At 38.3% G+C, this 20,469-nt stretch overlaps 1 protein-coding gene across 1 annotated transcript in view; it reads left to right on the top strand.

The window, feature by feature from the left end:
• LOC148311484 (NAD(P) transhydrogenase, mitochondrial-like) overlaps positions 1–20,250 on the top strand; it is a 36,972-nt gene extending 16,722 nt beyond the window's left edge. Inside the window, exons 8-23 of the mRNA XM_088256617.1 lie at positions 1,674–1,878; positions 2,632–2,847; positions 5,242–5,322; positions 5,571–5,716; positions 7,814–7,902; positions 8,779–8,863; positions 9,886–9,999; positions 11,167–11,333; positions 12,018–12,155; positions 12,765–12,982; positions 14,744–14,895; positions 15,478–15,631; positions 15,924–16,028; positions 16,766–16,885; positions 18,685–18,776; positions 19,160–20,250. Of these exons, the coding sequence (XP_088112743.1) occupies positions 1,674–1,878; positions 2,632–2,847; positions 5,242–5,322; positions 5,571–5,716; positions 7,814–7,902; positions 8,779–8,863; positions 9,886–9,999; positions 11,167–11,333; positions 12,018–12,155; positions 12,765–12,982; positions 14,744–14,895; positions 15,478–15,631; positions 15,924–16,028; positions 16,766–16,885; positions 18,685–18,776; positions 19,160–19,306 (2,229 nt within the window). The 3' untranslated portion in view covers positions 19,307–20,250. The remainder of the gene's footprint in view (positions 1–1,673; positions 1,879–2,631; positions 2,848–5,241; positions 5,323–5,570; positions 5,717–7,813; positions 7,903–8,778; positions 8,864–9,885; positions 10,000–11,166; positions 11,334–12,017; positions 12,156–12,764; positions 12,983–14,743; positions 14,896–15,477; positions 15,632–15,923; positions 16,029–16,765; positions 16,886–18,684; positions 18,777–19,159) is intronic.
• Positions 20,251–20,469: the final 219 nt, after the last annotated feature.

Here is a 20,469-nt window from a genome sequence, read left to right as displayed (position 1 = left end):
ATGACCCTTCCCGCCCAACACACCAGTCGAGTGAAACGGTCAAATTACCCTTCCCGCAGATAGTGTGTTAATGATGCATATCATAAAGTTTGCAACATTCTATAAACTGGCAAAATACACAAAGTAGTTTGAAATGTCATATTTTTGTGGTTTTAATAGTAAATTTAAGTAACTGTGGCCATTTCATTCAGGCTAAAAGCTTTAAATATCAGGGATTATTCAAACAGGGATTTTAGAGTTAACGTTTTTTGCCAGTATACCCACGACATTCATTTTTGACGGCTAGTTTCGAAAGCTACAGTTGCTTTCATCGACAGGTAAATAGTAATACTTACAACATTTTGAGTGTGTCCAAATACTTGTTCAGAAAATCTGGATTATCTCCAATTGCAGGAGTTATTTTCATATTATTTTTTGACATCTCATCAAAGATGAAGAAGAATATGGAAGTCTGGGCATTTACGGGGCTTACGACCGTCATAGGCTGGTTTAAGTGATCACTTTACACACGTGTAACATTCACCAATTCTACCCATTATTGACAACCACACTACTCAAATTCATATTCATCTTCATCTTTGATGAGATGTCAAAAAATAATATGAAAATAACTCCTGTAATTGGAGATAATCCAGATTTTCTGAACAAGTATTTGGACACACTCAAAATGTTGTAAATAAATTATCTGGTCAAATTATAAGCTTAATAATAAAAATGAAAATGGTATTTTCTGGCGTTTCTCATGTGTGTGATTATAATCCAGGATTCGGATCTCACATACTAATATAAGAGTTTCTGCTTAATAAAAAGCTTCTTTACATCTCACCAATAGATGTCTCTAGTGAAGTTCTAGTGATTCAAGAACAAGGTTTCTAAATTGGTTCATATATATAGAACTTCCAAGAATTTGAGTAGTGTGGTTGTCAATAATGGGTAGAATTGGTGAATGTTACATGTGTGTAAAGTGATGACTTAAACCAGCCTATGACGGTCGTAAGCCCCGTAAATGCCCAGACTTCCATATTCTTCTTCATCTTTGATGAGATGTCAAAAAATAATATAGTAATACTTACCACTATTTTTTTACCGCAAAGTGCTAAACAATAAATAAAATTTCTTTTTCTAACTACTAGCCTTTATAAGTGTTATTTAGAACATTGTTCCGCCGCGTGTGTGCTGCGGCACGCTGGTGTACCGTGGCGATAAGTTGGTGTGCCGCGGAAAAAACGTCTAGTTTTGTGAAGATATTAAATAAACTTTGTTTTTTTTTCTTTGCTGTACCTTTTAAATTTCTTAATTTGCTGTCCGTCCGCCTCCGTAGTGTAATGGTCAGCACGCTCGGCTACCGTTCTGGAGGTCCCGGGTTCGATTCCCAGGGAAGGGGGTCAAATAAATATAAGTGATTTTTTCACTGTAATATTTATTCAATATTACCCTGGACTGGTACCTGAAGCGGAGGGCTGACCACCTTTCCTTCATGTGTAAACGATCAAGATAACACTGCGTTTATATGAAGCAGTGCCCTATGCACCATTGGGGTGCGGATAAGGGTTTTGTTATTTTTATTTTTATTATTATTAATTTGCTGTACCTTTAATAGAAAAAATTCCAGAACACTGATTTAGACTGACTCCAGTTTGCACCGTCTCTGATTGGTTGTCTCTGTTTCCCAGGACGCCATCCGGGGCATGGCGCCCGGCAGCGTGGTGGTGGACCTGGCCGCGGAGGCGGGCGGCAACGTGCAGACCACGCGGCCCGGGGAGGTGGCGCAGGTGCACGGGGTCACGCACGTCGGCCTCACGGACCTGCCCTCGCGCATGCCCGCGCAGTCCTCCACGCTCTACGGGAACAACATCTCCGGCTTCCTGCTCAGCTTGGGTGAGGATCCCATTCTCACTCACTCGCATTACTTGGTGATCGATATCACCGAGGCGTCAGCCTGGCAATTGCATATAGCTCATTCAAAGAGTTACATCAATATTTTGAAAATGCATCCTTGGGCAAAAGTCTCCTTACCTACTTAGTGGGAAGGTCCATTTTAAAGATACGACTTCGAAATACGGTCTGAAAATGTCTCTAATCATGTGAATTTGAATGTGAGTGTTAGGTTACAAGTTTCATTTGAATGTGACACTGTAATGTTAGGTTAGAAATTCAGATGTGATCATGTCGCTCACTCTTTTCAACAACGTCATATATCAAAAAACTTGATTTTTCAGGAGATCGTTTTTAAAGTTTAAAAATATAATAAAATGTATTAAAAATAAATATCAAGCCACTTATTGAACTTTTTACTGTGCAACAGATCTTTTTAGGTAAAACCTGAATGTTTTTTCTCCATTTGAAAAATATTTAGTATATTTAAAAAAAAATTACACTATACATTTCTTCAAAATGCAAAAACAACACTTTCTGCCCTGTAGCGGGTAAATATTAAGTTAAAAATATGCCGCCTTTGCTGGGATATAGTACATTTTCTGGGCATTCCGAAAACATGCACAACTGAAAATTGTCAATTTTTGATTTATGACGTTCTTGAAAGGAGTGAGCGATATAGTAAAAATAAAAATGTATGCATCTATGAAATAAATAAAATAAAATAGAAATATTAATTAAACGTGTGTTTGACAGGCCAAGACTCTCACTTCAACATCAATCTGCAGGACGAGGTGACCCGCGGCAGCATCGTGCTGCACCGCGGCGAGCTGATGTGGCCGCCGCCGCCGCCGCCCAAGGTGGCCGCGCCTCCCCCCACGCCCGCCGAGCTGCGGGCCAGCGCGGCCAAGGACGCGCCGCCGCCCGATCCCTTCCGGGACACGCTCAAGGACAGCTTCCTCTACACCACCGGTACGTGCACTGCCTCTCCTCAAGAGAGACTAATTTTTTTTGTTGTTTAACCTGTTAACTGCCAAGAGCGTCTTAAGACGCATAATTTTCTGTGAACGGAGCGCCGCTCATACAAAAATTGCGTTTTAAATGGGCTTTTAGCAAAGAAAATCAATTATTTTAAATGTACAAATATATTGAACGCATAGTGACATCTATTGAGAATATCTTTGCATACTTAGAATTGAAACAGAATTTGTTTTTACCACTTTAAACGTAAATTAAAGAGAGCTTTGTCGTCAGAACAACTAATGGCGGTCAGGATTGCCCAATAATCCCCGAGTTGCCGTCACTGCCGAATCTGATGACAGTGATTTTAGTGTCGATTCTAATGATTTTTAAGTTTTTTTTAAATCAAAGTGTGTGTGTGTGTGTGTGTGTGTGTGTGTGTGTGTGTGTGTGTGTGTGTGTGTGTGTGTGTGTGTGTGTGTGTGTGTGTGTGTGTGTGTGTGTGTGTGTGTGTGTGTGTGTGTGTGTGTGTGTGTGTGTGTGTGTGTGTGTGTGTGTGTGTGTGTGTGTGTGTGTGTGTGTGTGTGTATACTTTTAATATTAAACTAACAAAAACAATTAGTTTTGACACATAAATTTAGTTTGCATATTATCTATGACAAATTTTGTGACAACCCTGCACCATGAACAATTAATTTTATGATAATGGATAAATGACTAAACGACTGGCGCGCTCTTCATTTATTTGGCAAGTTTTATTAATAAATGTTAATACACTTTTAATAACAATATGTTAAGGAGGTTTTATTTTAGTGGTAAAATACGCGGCGTGCTGGGTACCGCCATACATGTACCTGCCGGCAGTTAACCGGTTAACCGGATCCACGCGGCTCGCATAACCGAATGTGTTTTAACAAAACATGCCCCATACGCGGCTGACATAAGCGTTTGTGTTTTTACACTGCTCCAAGTTTCGAACCTCAATTCAACTGAGAGGGATTTTTCCATGGTGTGGAACTTTGGATAAAATAATACGTCAATCCTTGGCCTTATAACATCTGTTGAAATATCTGACTAATAATTTGTAACATCACAAGGATAAATAAAAGAACAGATCCCTGATTTTTCTTGCCGGTAATTAGTCCGCGCCATAATCATGCCCTATATCTGTCTCACTCTCGACGCTACGCATCGCCAGTGGGTAAGAGTGACACACGATGCGTGCTTTGATTTATTTATGTTACGATCTAATTTGTTTATATTACGATATATTTCAAGAATAATGTGACACACGTGTATTATAGATTACCAAAAAGGCACAATGAATCCCATTGAACATTTTTGTTTAGGAAAATAAATCGTTTCTTAACTAAATACATGATAAAAGTAATCATTTAAAAAACGGCGGAATACCGCCGCGCACGGACGTCTCTTAGGAACAAAGTTAACGCGGTTAAAAGGTTAATATTGTTACAAAAACTTTGTAAGAGTAAGAGCGCCTTGTTGTAGGCAAATTGCACAGCAGGACGCTATGCAATTTGCCTACCGTAGGAGTTTTTTCATACCAGTATACAGTGGAACCTCTCGTAACGAGCATAATTCGTTCCAGAAACTCACTCGTTAAATGAAACACTCGTTAAGCTAAACATTTTTTGAACAATTGTTGAGATGAAAAGAAGCTTTTTATTGGGCAGAAACTCTTTTATTAGTATGTGAGGTCCGAATTCTGGATTATAATCACACACATCGCTCACTCCTTTCAAGAACGTCATAAATCAAAAAACTTGATTTTTGAGGAGAACGTTTTTAAAGTTTAAAAATATTATACAATGTATTGAAAATAAGTATCAAGCCACTTACTGAACTTTTTACCGTGCAACAGATGTTCTTAGGTAAAACCTGAAGGTTTTTTTCCAATTGAAAACTATTGAGTATGTTTAAAAAAAAAATTTAAAAATATCATTTCTTCAAAATGCAAAATCAACACTTTCTGCCCTGTAGCGGGTAAATATTATGTTAAAAATATGCCTTTTTTGCTGGGATATAGTACATTTTCTGGGCATTCCGAAAACATGCACAACTGAAAATTGACGATTTTTGATTTATGACGTTCTTGAAAGGAGTGAGCGACATGAGAAACGCCACAAAATATCATTTTAATTTTTATCATTTAAGCTTATAATTTGACCAGATAATTTATTTACAACAAATGTTGTAAATAAATGAAAACCTTTATTTTTCTGACCATTATCCGCACTCAGTGGTTGACATAGTGATATTTGCTCACATGAAGGCAAGGTGATCAGTCTTGCGCTTCCGGCACCAGTCCACGGTGATATTTAACAAATATAAGAATAAAAAAATCACTCATAACTTTTTGATAACCCTGTTTTTCTTTGTCTCCAGGTTTGACCAGCTTGATTGGACTGGGAATGGTGTCACCGAATCCGGCATTCACCACAATGGCGACAACTTTCGCTCTATCCGGTACGTCTCATCTAATTTTTGAATCCATAATAAATCCAGCTTCCGTGGCAATATTGAGGATGCTTGATGGAGGACGGAGGGTATGGTGACGTTTTTATTGAAGTACGTAATTGTCATGGTGTTTTCAGCAATCAGCTATGGGCTGCGTGCGTGAGTAGTAGTAGTAGTAAGAGCATAGTCTCTCTCTGGCTTGGTTCCGTTGGGGTCGCACAGCCTTCTGACGATTTCCGTTTGGTGTTCCCACTCAGGTGTCGTCGGCTACCACACGGTGTGGGGTGTGGTGCCCGCCCTGCACTCGCCGCTGATGTCCGTGACCAACGCCATTTCCGGCATCACCGCCGTGGGGGGCCTCCTGCTGATGGGCGGAAACTACTTGCCCAGCAACACAGTACAGGTAAGGAGACGGAATTGTATCAAATCAAATGTTTTGGTGAGGTTAGCAGCGGATAGCAGCATAAGAGGTAGCAGACCCCCAGGAATACCACCTAAACGATGAAGAGACAGCTGGTCTTCCACCTCCCAGGAGCGGACCGGAGAATGACAGGACGTAGTCCTAAATAAAGAGAAAGAAGAAGTTTACAACATTTTTAGTGTGTCCAAATACTTGTTTGCAAAATCTGGATTATCTCCAATTACAGGAGTTATTTTCATATAATTTTTTGACATCTCATCAAAGATGAAGAAGAATATGGAAGTCTGAGCATTTACGGGACTGACGACCGTCATACGCTGTTTTAAGTGATCACTTTACACATGTGTAAAACTCTCTTATTAGTATATTATTAGACTAATAAAAGAGTTTAGAAACTCTTTTATTAGACTAATAAAAGAGTTTCTAAACTCTTTTATTAGTACTAATAAAAGAGTTTCTGCTCAATAAAAAGCTTCTTTCCATCTCACCAATAGATGTCTCTAGTGATTCAATAATAATGTTTCAAGATTGGTTCATACCATATATATATATATATATATATATATATATATATATATATATAGAACTTTCAAGAATTTGAGTAGTGTGGTTGTCAATAATGGGTAGAATTGGTGAATGTTACACGTGTGTAAAGTGATTACTTAAACCAGCCCATGACTGTCGTTAGCCCCGTAAATGCCCAGACTTCCATATTCTTCTTCATCTTTGATGAGATGTCAAAAAATAAAGAAGAAGTGTTTCAAATTTTAATTTTACATGTTAACCACTACCGTATTTAGCAGACTATAAGACGCTTCAGACTATCAATCGCACCTTAATTTTTTCAGCATTTTTTTTCATATAACATTTTTTTCAAATTCATTCATTCAGATTCAAAATTCTAAATTTTTTTGGGATATCAACATAGATGAAGAATATGGAAGTCTGGATATTATTTACAGGGTCTAAGACCTGTCGCAGGCTGGTCAAATTATCACTTTACACATTGCTCACTCCTTTCAAGAACGTCATAAATCAAAAAACTTGATTTTTCAGGAGAACGTTTTTAAAGTTTAAAAATATAATACAATGTATTAAATTAATATCAAGCCACTTATTGAACGTTTTACTGTGCAACAGATCTTTTTAAGTAAAACCTGAAGGTTTTTTCTCCATTTGAAAAATATTTAGTACATTTAAGAAAAATAATTAAACAATACTTTTTCTTCAAAATGCAAAAACAACACTTTCTGCCCTGTAGCGGGTAAATATTATGTTCAAAATATACTGCTTTTGCTCTGATATAGTACATTTTCTGGGCATTCCGAAAACATGCACAACTGAAGATTGTCGATTTTTGATTTATGACGTTCTTGAAAGGAGTGAGCGACATGTGCAACATTCACCATTCTACCCATGATTCTACTTAAGTAGAGAAACCCGGAATTGTGATCACCTAAATTGTGACACACCTAAAAATGCTGTGAACACATTCAGTTAATGCCGAATGAATTAATGAAATTTTATATAATCTATAATTGAAGCACTAACTTTGATTTTCCATTATTTTTTTTATTTTTTTTTTAACTCTTTATTCCAGCTTGACTAAGTGGTGGGTGCAATACTTAGTCAGCCATATATGTTTTACAACATTATATAATTAAAATGTAACTTTGTTTTTAAATCACTATAAATATTTCATTGTAACTTAATTATAATGTTCACCGGTTTCGAAGCTAACCACTTCTTTATCAAGACCGATCAGTATTAATCAGTCTTGATAAAGAAGCGGTTATCTTCGAAACCGGTAGACATTATAATTAAGGTATAATAAAATATTTATAGTGATTTAAAAACAAATGTACATTTTAATTATATTTTTTAAAATTTTTATTTATTTATTTTTTATTTTTTCATTTCTTAAGTTAGCTTAAATTACAAGTAATATAAACTATTATATACTCGTTATTCACTTCCTCTACATATATATATATATATATATATATATATATATATATATATATATATATATATATTTACATTTCCTATATATGATGAAGTGTTGCTATTAATTTATAGGGTTTGGCGGCCACGGCTGCTCTCATCTCGTTTGTGAACGTGTTTGGGGGCTTCCTGGTCACGCAGAGAATGTTGGACATGTTCAAGAGGTATTGTGGCATTTCTCTATTTCCGCATTCTTCTTCTTCCTGGCTAACCATCCCAACTTATCGTCTTTGTAGACTGTTGAGGTCAGCTCTCCTCAGGTTGTAGGTTCCTTCTATCATATACATCACCTAGATCAGGCCTGGCTAACCTGAATTGCACCCCGGGCCGCATTGATGATCTAAAATTTTCCCAAGGGCTGCATACAGACATTAATAATTTTAAAAAATTGTTACGAATTTCATACTTACTGATTTGATTTAATTGTACTGGAGGTCCCGGGTTCGATTCCCAGGGGGGGGGGTCAAATAAATATAAGTGATTTTTTCACTCCAATATTTATTCAATATTACCCTGGACTGGTGCTGGAAGCGGAGGGCTGATCACCTCTCCTTCATGTGTTGAGGATAATAACAATGCAAGATAACACTGCGTTTTATGACGCAGTGCCTTATGCACCATCGGGTGCGGATGAGGGTTTGAAGAATATATTTTGAATGTCTAGATTTTTGTCCACCTCTGTAGTGTAATGGTCAGCACGCTCGGCTACCGTTCTGGAGGTCCCGGGTTCAATTCCCAGGGGGGTTCGAATAAATATGAGTGATTTTTTCACTATTACCCTGGACTGGTACCTGAAGCGGAAGGCTGATCACCTTTCCTTCATGTGTAAATGATCAAGATAACACTACATTTATATAACGTGGTGCCCTATGCATCATTGGGGTGCGGATAAGGGTTTTATATATATTTTATATGTCTAGATTTGATTTTTGTTCACAAATGTTGGATCATGTTCACAAATGATGGTCACTAGGAGCTATTTGTATATAGATGACTGAAGATTGATCGGTGAAGATGACTGATGGGTATTTGTGTTGCAGGCCGACTGATCCCAAGGAGTACGGGATGCTGTACTCTATCCCCGCTGCTGCCTTCCTGGCCGGCTACGTCGGCTCCGTGGCGCATGTAATGTCTTACTTCTCTTGTATATTTATCTCACTAATGTAAAATTCCACATCTATCAAATTACAACTAACATACGAAAGGAATCCTACAACGGTACTTTTATGATACTTGGGATTGGATTTTCTATATTGGCAGAATGGTAAACTTAACACCCATGTTTAAAGTGATCACTCAAGCCAGCCAAATGTCCAAAGTTTATTCATCATCTTTTTGTAAATTATCACAGAAAAATATTACAAACGGTTTAACATCGTAAGTTATACTCTTCGTAAAATCCTATATATACCTGAATATTCCCACCTCTGTATATACTTGAATTTTTTTTTTTTTTTTTTTTGCTTGTTAGAGTTTGTAATCACCCGTTGATGAAAACATCTGTAATTTTCAAAACTAGTTCTGTGTAATGAAATAAAAATCACTTAAAATATATTTTTACATATAGCTCACTCCTTTCAACAACGTCATATATAAAAAATTGTCAATTTTCAGTTGTGCATGTTTTCGAAATGCCCAGAAAATGTACTATATCCCAGCAAAAGCGGCATATTTTTAACTTAATATTTACCCGCTACAGGGCAGAAAGTGTTGTTTTTGCATTTTGAAGAAAAGGTATTGTTTAATTATTTTTTTAAATATACAAAATATTTTCGAAATGGAGAAAAAAAACAGGTTTTACCTGAAAAAATCTGTTGCACAGTAAAAAGTTAAATAAGTGGCTTGATATTTATTTTTAATACATTTCATTATATTTTTAAACTTTAAAAACGATCTCCTGAAAAATCAAGTTTTTTTGAAAAATGACGTTGTTGAAAGGAGTGAGCGATATATTTATACAATAATTTGGGGGTTTATCTAAAAAATGTTGAATCAAATACTGATTTTTTCAGTCTACTGCTTAGTAGACTAAAAAAATCAGTGTTTGATATAACATTCAATACAAAAACACACATTTAATATAAATGGAGTTCTACATATTGAATGCCAAATCTTTAAAGAAATAATTTGTGTTTTGGTGGTTCCAGGGTTATCCGGAAGTCCACCAGATGGCCTACCTCGCCTCCTCGCTGTGCTGCGTGGGCGCCCTGGCCGGACTCAGCTCCCAGGCCACCTCCCGCAGGGGCAACTACCTGGGAATGGTAAACACGCTCATTCATTCCACATACTCACTTGCCTACATACGTCAGCCTTCTTCTTGTGTCCAGTATTGAACAAAGCCCTCCATCTTGGACTTCGACAGTTGTCTGTTTATTTATTTATTGAACGGCTGAAGCCTTTAAGATAATACATATAATACATATATACAGTATCTAATATAAAAATAAAAAAAATAAACTAATGAATACACCAATAGAGAAACAAAAAGTCTTATAATATAAAATCAATATTCTTATAATAAAATAACAAGTACTAAGCACTGGTAAATACACGTCTCCTTCAAACACTATCGGCGAGCAGTAAGAGACAGTGAAACACACCGTTTAAATTTATCCATAATAACATGGAGAAGAAATGCTGAGAAAGTACAGATTTCAAGGAGGTTAACATTATATTAAATAAATCTATACTTTCAAAAGCATTGGCTAACATGTGAAGCCGCGGAATGGGAGAGAACATGGCATAGTTTGCATTATGTACAAATACTGGGAATACAGATTTTTGCCTAGTACCTCTTTGGCGCACGCTAAGCTTTATTTGATTTAGTTTATTAGATTCTCTGTTGTGACTTTGTGCCAGGTTGTGAGGGTTGTTCTTCATTATTATTATTATTTTTTATGTCCATCGTTTGTTAGGTTTGTGATAGGCGTATACCAAGAAAAAATATATATGTATGTGTGTATATATGTGTCGTTACTTGTGAAAGGGATCCGAAATAGTGTCGATGAATAATGGTTGAGTGGAAACGCGATGACTGACCATTTTCTGTAAATGTCTTTGCACTGTTCCGTGTCCGTCTGCTGTGCTGGTCGGGGTTGTGGGCGTCTGTGTACCGGCCAACGTCGAGTCGGAATCGGATCTAGCCGACTAATAGCTAGCCACGTCAGTTAGCGTTTTAAAACGACAATTGGCTTGGATTGGCTTGTGCTTTTGTCCATCTTTTTTCGGATCGATGCTCTTGATCGATGCGTGAACACGTTGCGCGTAAATTTGATCACGCTAAACTGTCATAGTCGCTTTCATTTTTCAAAACCGGACTGCTGGACGGTCAAATTCCGGGTAGTGGACTGTCGCCCAAATAGAGTTTAGTTGCCCTATTTTTCTGGCCTGCCTGAAACACGGAGTTAATAATGTTGTCCCTCCCGCAGATTGGTGTCTCTAGCGGCATTGCAGCCACGCTGGGCATGCTGGGGCCCAGCACGGAGGTGCTCTGCCAGATGGGGGGCACGGCGGCGCTCGGGGGCGCCATCGGGGCCATCATCGCCAAGCGGATCCAGATCACGGACCTGCCGCAGCTGGTGGCCGCATTCCACAGGTGTGGCTAGAGAGAGTGACCCTCTGTTGGTCTGTTAATGACCCTTTTGGTCTCTTGAATTTGAATTACCTATCGTCCAAGTGATTCAGATCTACGGCTTATGCAACACTGCTTTATAAACAATGTTTTATAGCCTATTCCTACTTGTGAGTGGGTTTACTCTGTATATTTAATCTTCCCGGGAGTACAATAATTGCCTTCTTTTTGCGTCCAGTATTGAACAAAGCCCTCCCTCTTGGACTTGCATAGTTGTCTGTTGGACGCGACTCTCTTCCAGTGCAGGCCCGCCACTTTCCTAATGTCATTGGATCATGTTGTCTGGGGCCTACCCACGCTTCTGGGCCTCCAGTAGAGCACCTGCTTCGTCCATCTATCCTCAGACATGCGTGCCACATGACCCGCCCAGTTCCACTTTAGTTCAGCAATTCTTTGAGCCACATATGTTACCTTGGTCTTTTGGTATTTTCCCTTATCCAAACGTTTGTTTTTCGGTCCCGAAGAGGTATCTTTAGCATTCTTCTCTCAATTTCTTTTTGTACTACCCAGAGTTTGTGATTGGTTTTGTTAGGGTAAATGTCTCAAATCCATATGTGAGCACACATACACACATATACATCACACCTGGGGACTATTTACTGTTTATTATTAGCATGTTTGTGTAATTTCCTTATTGTCTGTCGGCAGTCTTGTCGGGATGGCCGCCATGCTGACCTGCATCGCCACGTACATGCACGACTTCCCGGCCATGGAGCTGGACGCCGCGGCTAACGCCATCAAAACCGCTCTCTTCCTGGGAACGTACATCGGGGGCGTCACCTTCAGGTAGGAACCAAACATTTACAACCTTTTTTTTTGCAGCTATTTCCACTTTGACCATATTATTAACACACACATCTCATGGTGGGCCTATCAAGCGTAAGTCATTTTATTCATTGTTACGGCATTAACTTTGTGGTAAGACATGTTACAATGATTAAAGAAAACACTTGTTTTTATACCACTTGAGTTTTATTAAAGACTACTAGTTTCGGAAGCTAAACTTCCATCGTCAGGTCTGAATAATAACATTATTATTATTAGTTATTATTCAGACCTGACGATGGAAGTTTAGCTTCCGAAACTAGTAGTCTTTAATAAAACTCAAGTGGTATAAAAACAAGTGTTTTCTTTAATCATTGTAAGCGTAAGTTAATGAGTGACATGGGCGTATTTTAGAACAATATCACGACGGATATTGATCTGTTCCATGTTTCTGAGGGGGTATTTTGAAGCAGGATTATTCTACAATTTTTAACAATTTATTTAAAAAATTAAAAATTATTAATTATTCATTTAAAGGCATCCGCTGCGACTGGACAGTCAGTTATCGCCTCGGTAACTGACTGTCCAGTCGCAGCGGGTGCCTGACAGGCTATGACTGTCTGTTTGCAGCGGGTCGCTGATAGCCTACGGCAAGCTGCAGGGCGTGCTGAACTCGGCGCCGCTGCTGCTGCCCGGGCGGCACGCGCTGAACGCCGGCCTGCTGGCCTCCTCGCTGGGCTGCGGGGGCGCGCTGCTGGCGCTGCCCGAGGTGCCCGGCCTGCCGCTGCTCGGCGCCACCGCCGCGCTCAGCTCCGTCATGGGCGTCACGCTCACCGCCGCCATCGGGGGTGAGTGCCCCCTCTGTCAAACCAGACTCTCTCTCTAATGAAAATAGCTTAGAGATATATAGAATAGAGATACATAGTATAGAGGTATTAACAATGAATACAGAAAACCTCCCTACAAGATACAGTAGACCCCTTTATCTAAGGAAATTTTATAAGGGGTTAATATTTTAAATTGCATTTTTACATTTAACCATCACAAATTACTGGAATGAGTCTAATTATGTCAAATTAGTCAAATAATGTTTATTTATTTATTTATTGAACAGCTAAAGCCTTTAACATAATACATATAAAAAAAAAAAAAAACCCTTATCCGCACCCCAATGGTGCATAGGGCACTGTGTCATATAAACGCTGTGTTATCTTGATCGTTTTACACATGAAGGAAGGGTGATCAGCCCTCCGCTTCAGGTACCAGTCCATGGTAATATTGAACAAATATTACAGTGAAAAATCACTTATATTTATTTTACCCCCCTTGGGAATCGAACCCGGGACCTCCAGAACGGTAGCCGAGCGTGCTGACCATTACACTACGGAGGCGGACAATACAAATAATACATATACAGTATCTAATAATAAAATACACCAATGAATACACTAATAGAGAAACAAAAAGTCTTAAACATAAAATAATAATAAAATAATAATTAGTAAGCACTGGTCAATACACGTCTCCTTCACACACTATCAGCGAGCAGCGAGAGAGAGTGAAACACAACATTTAAATTAATCCATTATAACACGGAGAAGAAATGCTGAGAAAGTACAGACTTCAAGGTGGATAACAATATATTAAATAAATCTATACTTTCAAAAGCATTGGCTAACATGTGAAGCCGCAATATAATAAGCCGTAATATATCATCATATAAGTCATAAGTCATTAAAATGACTACAACATTTTGAGTGTGTCCAAATACTTGTTCACAAAATCTGGATTATCTCCAATTACAGGAGTTATTTTCATATTATTTTTTGACATATCATCAAAGATGAAGAAGAATATGGAAGTCTGGGTATTTACGGGGCTGACGACCGTGTATAAAATATTGTGTAAAGTGAAGAATTTGAGTAGTGTGGTTGTCAATAATGGGTAGAATTGGTGAATGTTACACGTGTGTAAAGTGATCACTTAAACCAGCCTATGACGGTCGTCAGCCCCGTAAATACCCAGACTTCCATATTTTTCTTCATCTTTGATGAGATGTCAAAAAATAATATTAATAATAATAATAAAACCCTTATCCGCACCCCAATGGTGCATAGGGCACTGCGTCATATAAACGCAGTGTTATCTTGATCGTTTACACATGAAGGAAAGGTGATCAGCCCTCCGCTTCAGGTACCAGTCCAGGGTAATATTGAATAAATATGACAGTGAAAAAATCACTTCTATTTATTTTACCCCCCTTGGGAATCGAACCCGGGACCTCCAGAACGGTAGCCGAGCGTGCTGACCATTACACTACGGAGGCGAACAAATGATGTCAAAAAATAATATCAAAATGATAAAATATCGTAATGAGTATTTAAATGATATTTGCATATATTTTTTTTTGTTAAAAGCTTGACATGAAGTGAGTTCCGGAACCTTTTTGGTTTAAAAAAAAAACCCTGAATATAAATAACTCCTAAGTGTACAAACCAAGATTCGTGAGCAAAGATTCAAACACACTCAAAATATAATATATGTGGAATCATATGGTTCCTCAGAACGTCGCGACGCGTATGATTTGTTATAGTTTGATCTCTCTGCAGGTGCGGACATGCCCGTGGTGATCACGGTGCTCAACAGCTACTCCGGCTGGGCGCTGTGCGCGGAGGGCTTCATGCTCAACAACTCCCTCATGACGGTGGTGGGCGCCCTCATCGGCTCTTCCGGAGCCATCCTGTCCTACATCATGTGCAAGGTCGTGAACAATTCAACATTATCCTTATTTATTTTTTTACAAAAATGTTAACACACTATCTGCAGCCGGATTTGCGCTCATAATAGAGATAAAAATCTCTGAAAAGAAGTGATAACATTTAACCATACTGTATACATGGATATGAGATCGAAAGATGCCGCAAAAGTCATGCGTAAAAATAACTTACACGCAATTTACGATGAGTCGAGTGAAAAGGTAAAATTATGCTTCCCGCAGATAGTTTGTTAAAAATATTAGTATATAACCAATCACTTGAGATTTTTGTGTCCACCAGTTTCGAGACGTACCCGTCTCTTCGTCAGGACAATCACTACCACAGCATGCAAACATGATGCTATGGTGGTGAAGGGTGGTATTGTTCACATGCTGTAGTAGTGATTGTCCTGACGAAGAGACGGGTACGTCTCCAAACCAGAAATATGACGCTTTTGCTGGGATATAGTACATTTTCTGGGCATTCCGAAAACATGCACAACTGAAAATTGTCAATTTTTGATTTATGACGTTCTTGAAAGGAGTGAGCGATATATTGATATATTTAACCGAAGCGTCTTCCTGCAGGCCATGAATCGCTCCCTTCCTAATGTTATCCTGGGAGGATACGGAGTCACCGCCACCGGAACGTCGGCCCGTCCCGAGGGCACACACACAGAGATGAACGTGGACTCTGTGGCCGATCTCATCCACAAGGCTGGCTCCATCATCATCACTCCAGGTGAGATGTCGCCCACTTTGTGCCAAGAGTCTTCGGACCTCGGCACTAAGTTTGTCGTAGGCTGGTATAAGTGATCATTTTAATATATAAGGATTAGAAGAAGAAGATTTTAAAACAGCGTACGCGTACGCCTCGCCCAACATGTCAATTTTTATTTAAAGATATGCAATGTTCTTGGATTCCTTTCACATGTGGGTAGCATTTCAATAGATTTGGAAGTACGACTGAGAGTGGCGCCATCAGTTGAAACATTTGTGAAGTATAATATGGCATGGATTGTTTCTCTTTCCAGGTTACGGTCTGTGCGTAGCCAAGGCGCAGTACCCCATCGCCGAGTTGGTCAGCATGCTGAAGAAGATGGGCAAGACGGTCCGCTTTGCCATCCACCCGGTAGCCGGTGAGTCCATTCTACTGCTCAGGCGATATCATACATCGCTCACTCCTTTCAAGAATGTCATAAATCAAAAAACATGATTTTTCAGGAGAACGTTTTTAAAGTTTAAAAATATAATACAATGTATTAAAAATAAATATCAAGCCATGTATTGAACTTTTTGTTTGAACTCAACGAATGTCCGAAAACAATAAAAAAAAATTCGTTTGTGTTTTGTATTGTTTATTATGTCCGCCTCCGTAGTGTAATAGTCAGCACGCTCGGCTACCGTTCTGGAGGTCCCGGGTTCGATTCCCAAGGGGGGTAAAATAAATATAAGTGATTTTTTCACTAATATTTATTCAATATTACCATGGACTGGTACCTGAAGCGGAGGGCTGATCACCTTTCCTTCATGTGTAAACGATTGAGATAACACTGCGTTTATATGACACAGTGCCCTATGCACCATTGGGGTGCGGATAAGGGTTTACACAATTGTTTATTTATATATATATACTGTGTTTCTTATTTGAAAAAAACATTTTTTGTTGTTTAATTTAAACCTATTTTTATATAACGGACTTTCTGCTTTTAAAGGACATCCCCCCTCCCCTCATTTAGTCTGTTATATCGAGGTTTTACTGTACTGTATTTTTCAGATCAAAATACTTAATTTTTGTATTTTAAAAATTCAATAAAAAACTGCATAAAATTTTACTAAACTTTTTGCTATGTGACATTAATTTTTGGTATTTAAGGTCGTATGCCGGGACAGCTGAACGTGCTGCTGGCCGAAGCCGGAGTGCCGTATGACGATGTACTGGAAATGGAGGAGATCAACAGTGACTTCCCAGAAACGGAACTCACTCTTGTCATCGGTAAGCCATTCATAAGTCATTTAATTACTATGCGCAGCAAAACTTTGTAAAATAGATGTTCGAATAGCGATACAAGGAAAGAATGCAAGGCTAAGATAAGCATTATATCGCTCACTCCTTTCAAGAACGTCAAAAATCAAAAATCTTCAATTTTCAGTTGTGCTTAATTAAAGTTGCGTCAAAACGTGACCAATCCTGTGTTAAACTAGTATGAAATCATTATCACACCAAAACGTAACAATTTTACAACCTAGAATTCCTGATTACTAAAAATCACTTAAAATGGAACGTAACGTTTCGGTGCGGACCTTTACATATCACTCGCTCCTTTCAAGAACGTCATAAATCAAAAATTTTCAGTTGAGCATGTTTTCGGAGTGCCCAGAAAATGTACTATATCCCAGCAAAAGAGGCATATTTTTAACTTAATATTTACCCGATACAGGGCAGAAAGTGTTGTTTTCGCATTTTGAAGTAAAGGTATTATTTAATTATTTTTTTAAATATACTAAATATTTTTCGAATGGAAAAAAAACCTTCAGGTTTTACCTAAAAAGTTCTGTTGCATATTAAAAAGCTTAATAAGAGGCTTCATATTTATTTTTAATACATTGAATTATATTTTTAAGCTTTAAAAACGTTCTCCTGAAAAATTAAGTTTTTTGATTTATGACGTTCTTGAAAGGAGTGGGCTTTATATCAAATTGAGAAGGTGTGTCGAGATGGTTTGGCCACGTGAATGAAATGAGTAAAGAAAGAGAAATAAATCAAATATATGAGGTAAATATCATAGAAACAGAAGACGGCCGAGGAGTGATGAAAATATGATCACCAAGAAATTAAGGTTTTTTCCTCTTATTTTTATAGTTATCAGTAAATGTGTTTTATATCAAAATAAGCCATGTTGTATTTCATGGGTTTTCTTTGACAGCGTCATTACGATGACATCACACAAACTTTGTTTCAAGTAAAATGTCGCGGGTAAAACATATAAATAATCAGGACTATGGATCAAGTGTTTAAATACAAGCACAGATGGCAGTACAAGTGCCATTTTAGAAATAAATGTCACCAGGTTTTAGTTGTACTTCTTTAACTGGTTCCACGCGGCTCACATAACCGTATGTGTTTTTACAAAACATGCCCCATACGTGGCTGACATAAGCGTATGTGTTTTTACTTTGCTCCAAGTTTAGAACCTCAGTTCAACTAGGAGGGATTTTTTCATGGTGTGGAACTTTAGATAAAATAATACGTCAATCCTTGGCCTTATGACATCTGTTGAAATATCTGACTAATAATTTGTAACATCACAAGGATAATTAAAAGAACAGATCCCTGATTTTTCTTGAGGTCGGTAATTAGTTCGCGCCATAATCACGCCCTATATCTGTCTCACTCTCGACGCTACGCATTGCCAGTGGGTAAGAGTGACACTTGATGCGTGCTTTGATTTATTTATGTTACGATCTTATTTGTTTATATTACGATATATTTCAAGAATAATGTGACACACATTGTATTATAGAGTACCAAAAAGGCACGATGAATCCCATTGAACGTTTTTGTTTAGGGATATAAATTGTTTCTTAACTAAATACATGATAAAAGTAATCATTTAAAAAACGGCGAAATACCGACGGGCACGGGCGTCTCAGGAACAAAGTTAACGCGGTTAAAAGGTTAAGCAAAGTTTTGTTTGGACTACCATGTATGGCCATCCTCCCCGGACAGGTTAAAATTTTATCGTTTGAATAAAAAAATTGGAATTAGACTTAACACCCTTTTTCTCTTATCAGGTGCAAACGACACGGTGAACAGTGCGGCAGAGGATGACCCCAACTCACCCATCGCTGGTATGCCGGTTCTCAAAGTCTGGCAATCCCAACAGGTAAAGAATCTCTTTAACATCAATTGTATCGGACAAGGATATCATGAGGTGGGGACGACAACGAAGGCGATACTGGAATGATCATGTAAACAGAATGTCAGATGACAGACTTCCACATATCGCCCTTCAAGGAATCCCCGAAGGACGCAGACCCCCAGGCAGACCTCCGAAAAGGTGGAAAGACAGCTGGGAGTCAACGTCCCAAGAGCTGCAAGCGGAGGCACAAACAGATCCTTAGGATCTAGAAAAAGAAGAAAAAGAAGATCGATTGTAGGAGACAATATTTCCATTCACACTGATGTCTGGTAGACCCTGTACGATTGATGTACCTGATTGCACAATACATGTATCACCGATTTTCAGCGACAAATTGTTTGTTGCAGGTTGTGGTCCTGAAGAGATCTCTGGGAGTTGGGTACGCCGCCGTAGACAACCCGGTCTTCTACCGCCCCAACACGGCCATGTTGCTGGGAGACGCCAAGAAGACGTGCGACGCTCTGCTGGCGCGGGTGCAACAGCTCGCTGCGTAAACCGCTCGCCCAGTCACCAATAAATCTTACATCCCATGTAATGCAGTCATTACTGTCGTAAGAACACAGTATGATGTGTCCGTCATCTTCCTGTAAACACAGATCTATCCACTGTGTTATGTGGCTGTTATTGTCGCGTAAATGCTGATCTATGCACTGTGTAATGTGGTCGTAATTATCCCGTAAACACGGATGTATTTACTGTGTAATGTGGCTGTAATCATCCCACAAACACAGATCTATCCACTGTGTAATACAACTGTAATTATTCTATAAACATGGATCCATTACTGTGTAATATGACTGTTATTGTCCCGTAAATGCAGATCTATCCACTGTGTAATGTGGCTGTAATTGTCCCGCAAACACAGATCTATCCACTAATGTGTAATATGGCTGTTATTATCCCGTAAACACAAATTTATACTCTATATTAAGCGACAATTATTGTCCCATAAATACCATTACGAATACTCTCTGTAATGTGGCTATTACTGTCCTGTAAACATTGCATTATACAGGATGCAGGTCTTTTGTATCTCGTGATGTGACTGTTAATGTCCTGTAAACATTTCGCTATACAGGGTACAGGTCACTGTGTTCATAGGACATACAGGGACTAATCACTGTATAATTTTATAGCCATTATTCTCCATCGGACATACCGACTCAACCATCACAGTCGTGTAAGAGATATTATCCTATAAATATTTTTAGCCAATCAATGCTGGATAATTTCTGTATTTTAACTGTTTTCTGTATTTTAATTTTTGTATTTTAACATAAGGGCATTCTAGACAATCCCGCAGACTCCTTCGGCGGAGTAGATGTGTCTTTTAATGAATAACTTTGTCTTAAATAGACTAGTCTAGCGAAATTTTTAATACAAAATTTTATACTTGAATCGGCGAGATTCTATCTGATTTTAAATAGTCAAATAAAAATACCTTTTTTGGGGTGTAATTTTAATGCCGAATGTGTGTTTTAAAGTACGTCATTAAAAAGTTTGCATAATATTGTGAATTATAGTAATTCGTAATAAGTGGTGAAGTAATTTTGTATGTTTCCGCGCAATATTTCATTTTTAACGTGCTGTCATATTTTTATATGTCCATTCAAGGTTACGAATTTCTTTGCTTAACCATTTCCACAGTTTCCTTTTC

Source organism: Brachycentrus maculatus, unplaced genomic scaffold (genome assembly GCF_059751285.1).
Source record: "Brachycentrus maculatus isolate JH-2025_06_01 unplaced genomic scaffold, ASM5975128v1 h1tg000064l, whole genome shotgun sequence".
Taxonomy (NCBI): Eukaryota; Metazoa; Arthropoda; class Insecta; order Trichoptera; family Brachycentridae; genus Brachycentrus; species Brachycentrus maculatus.
Note: the sequence above shows the minus strand (reverse complement) of the source record. Positions and strands in the feature narration are given on the sequence as shown.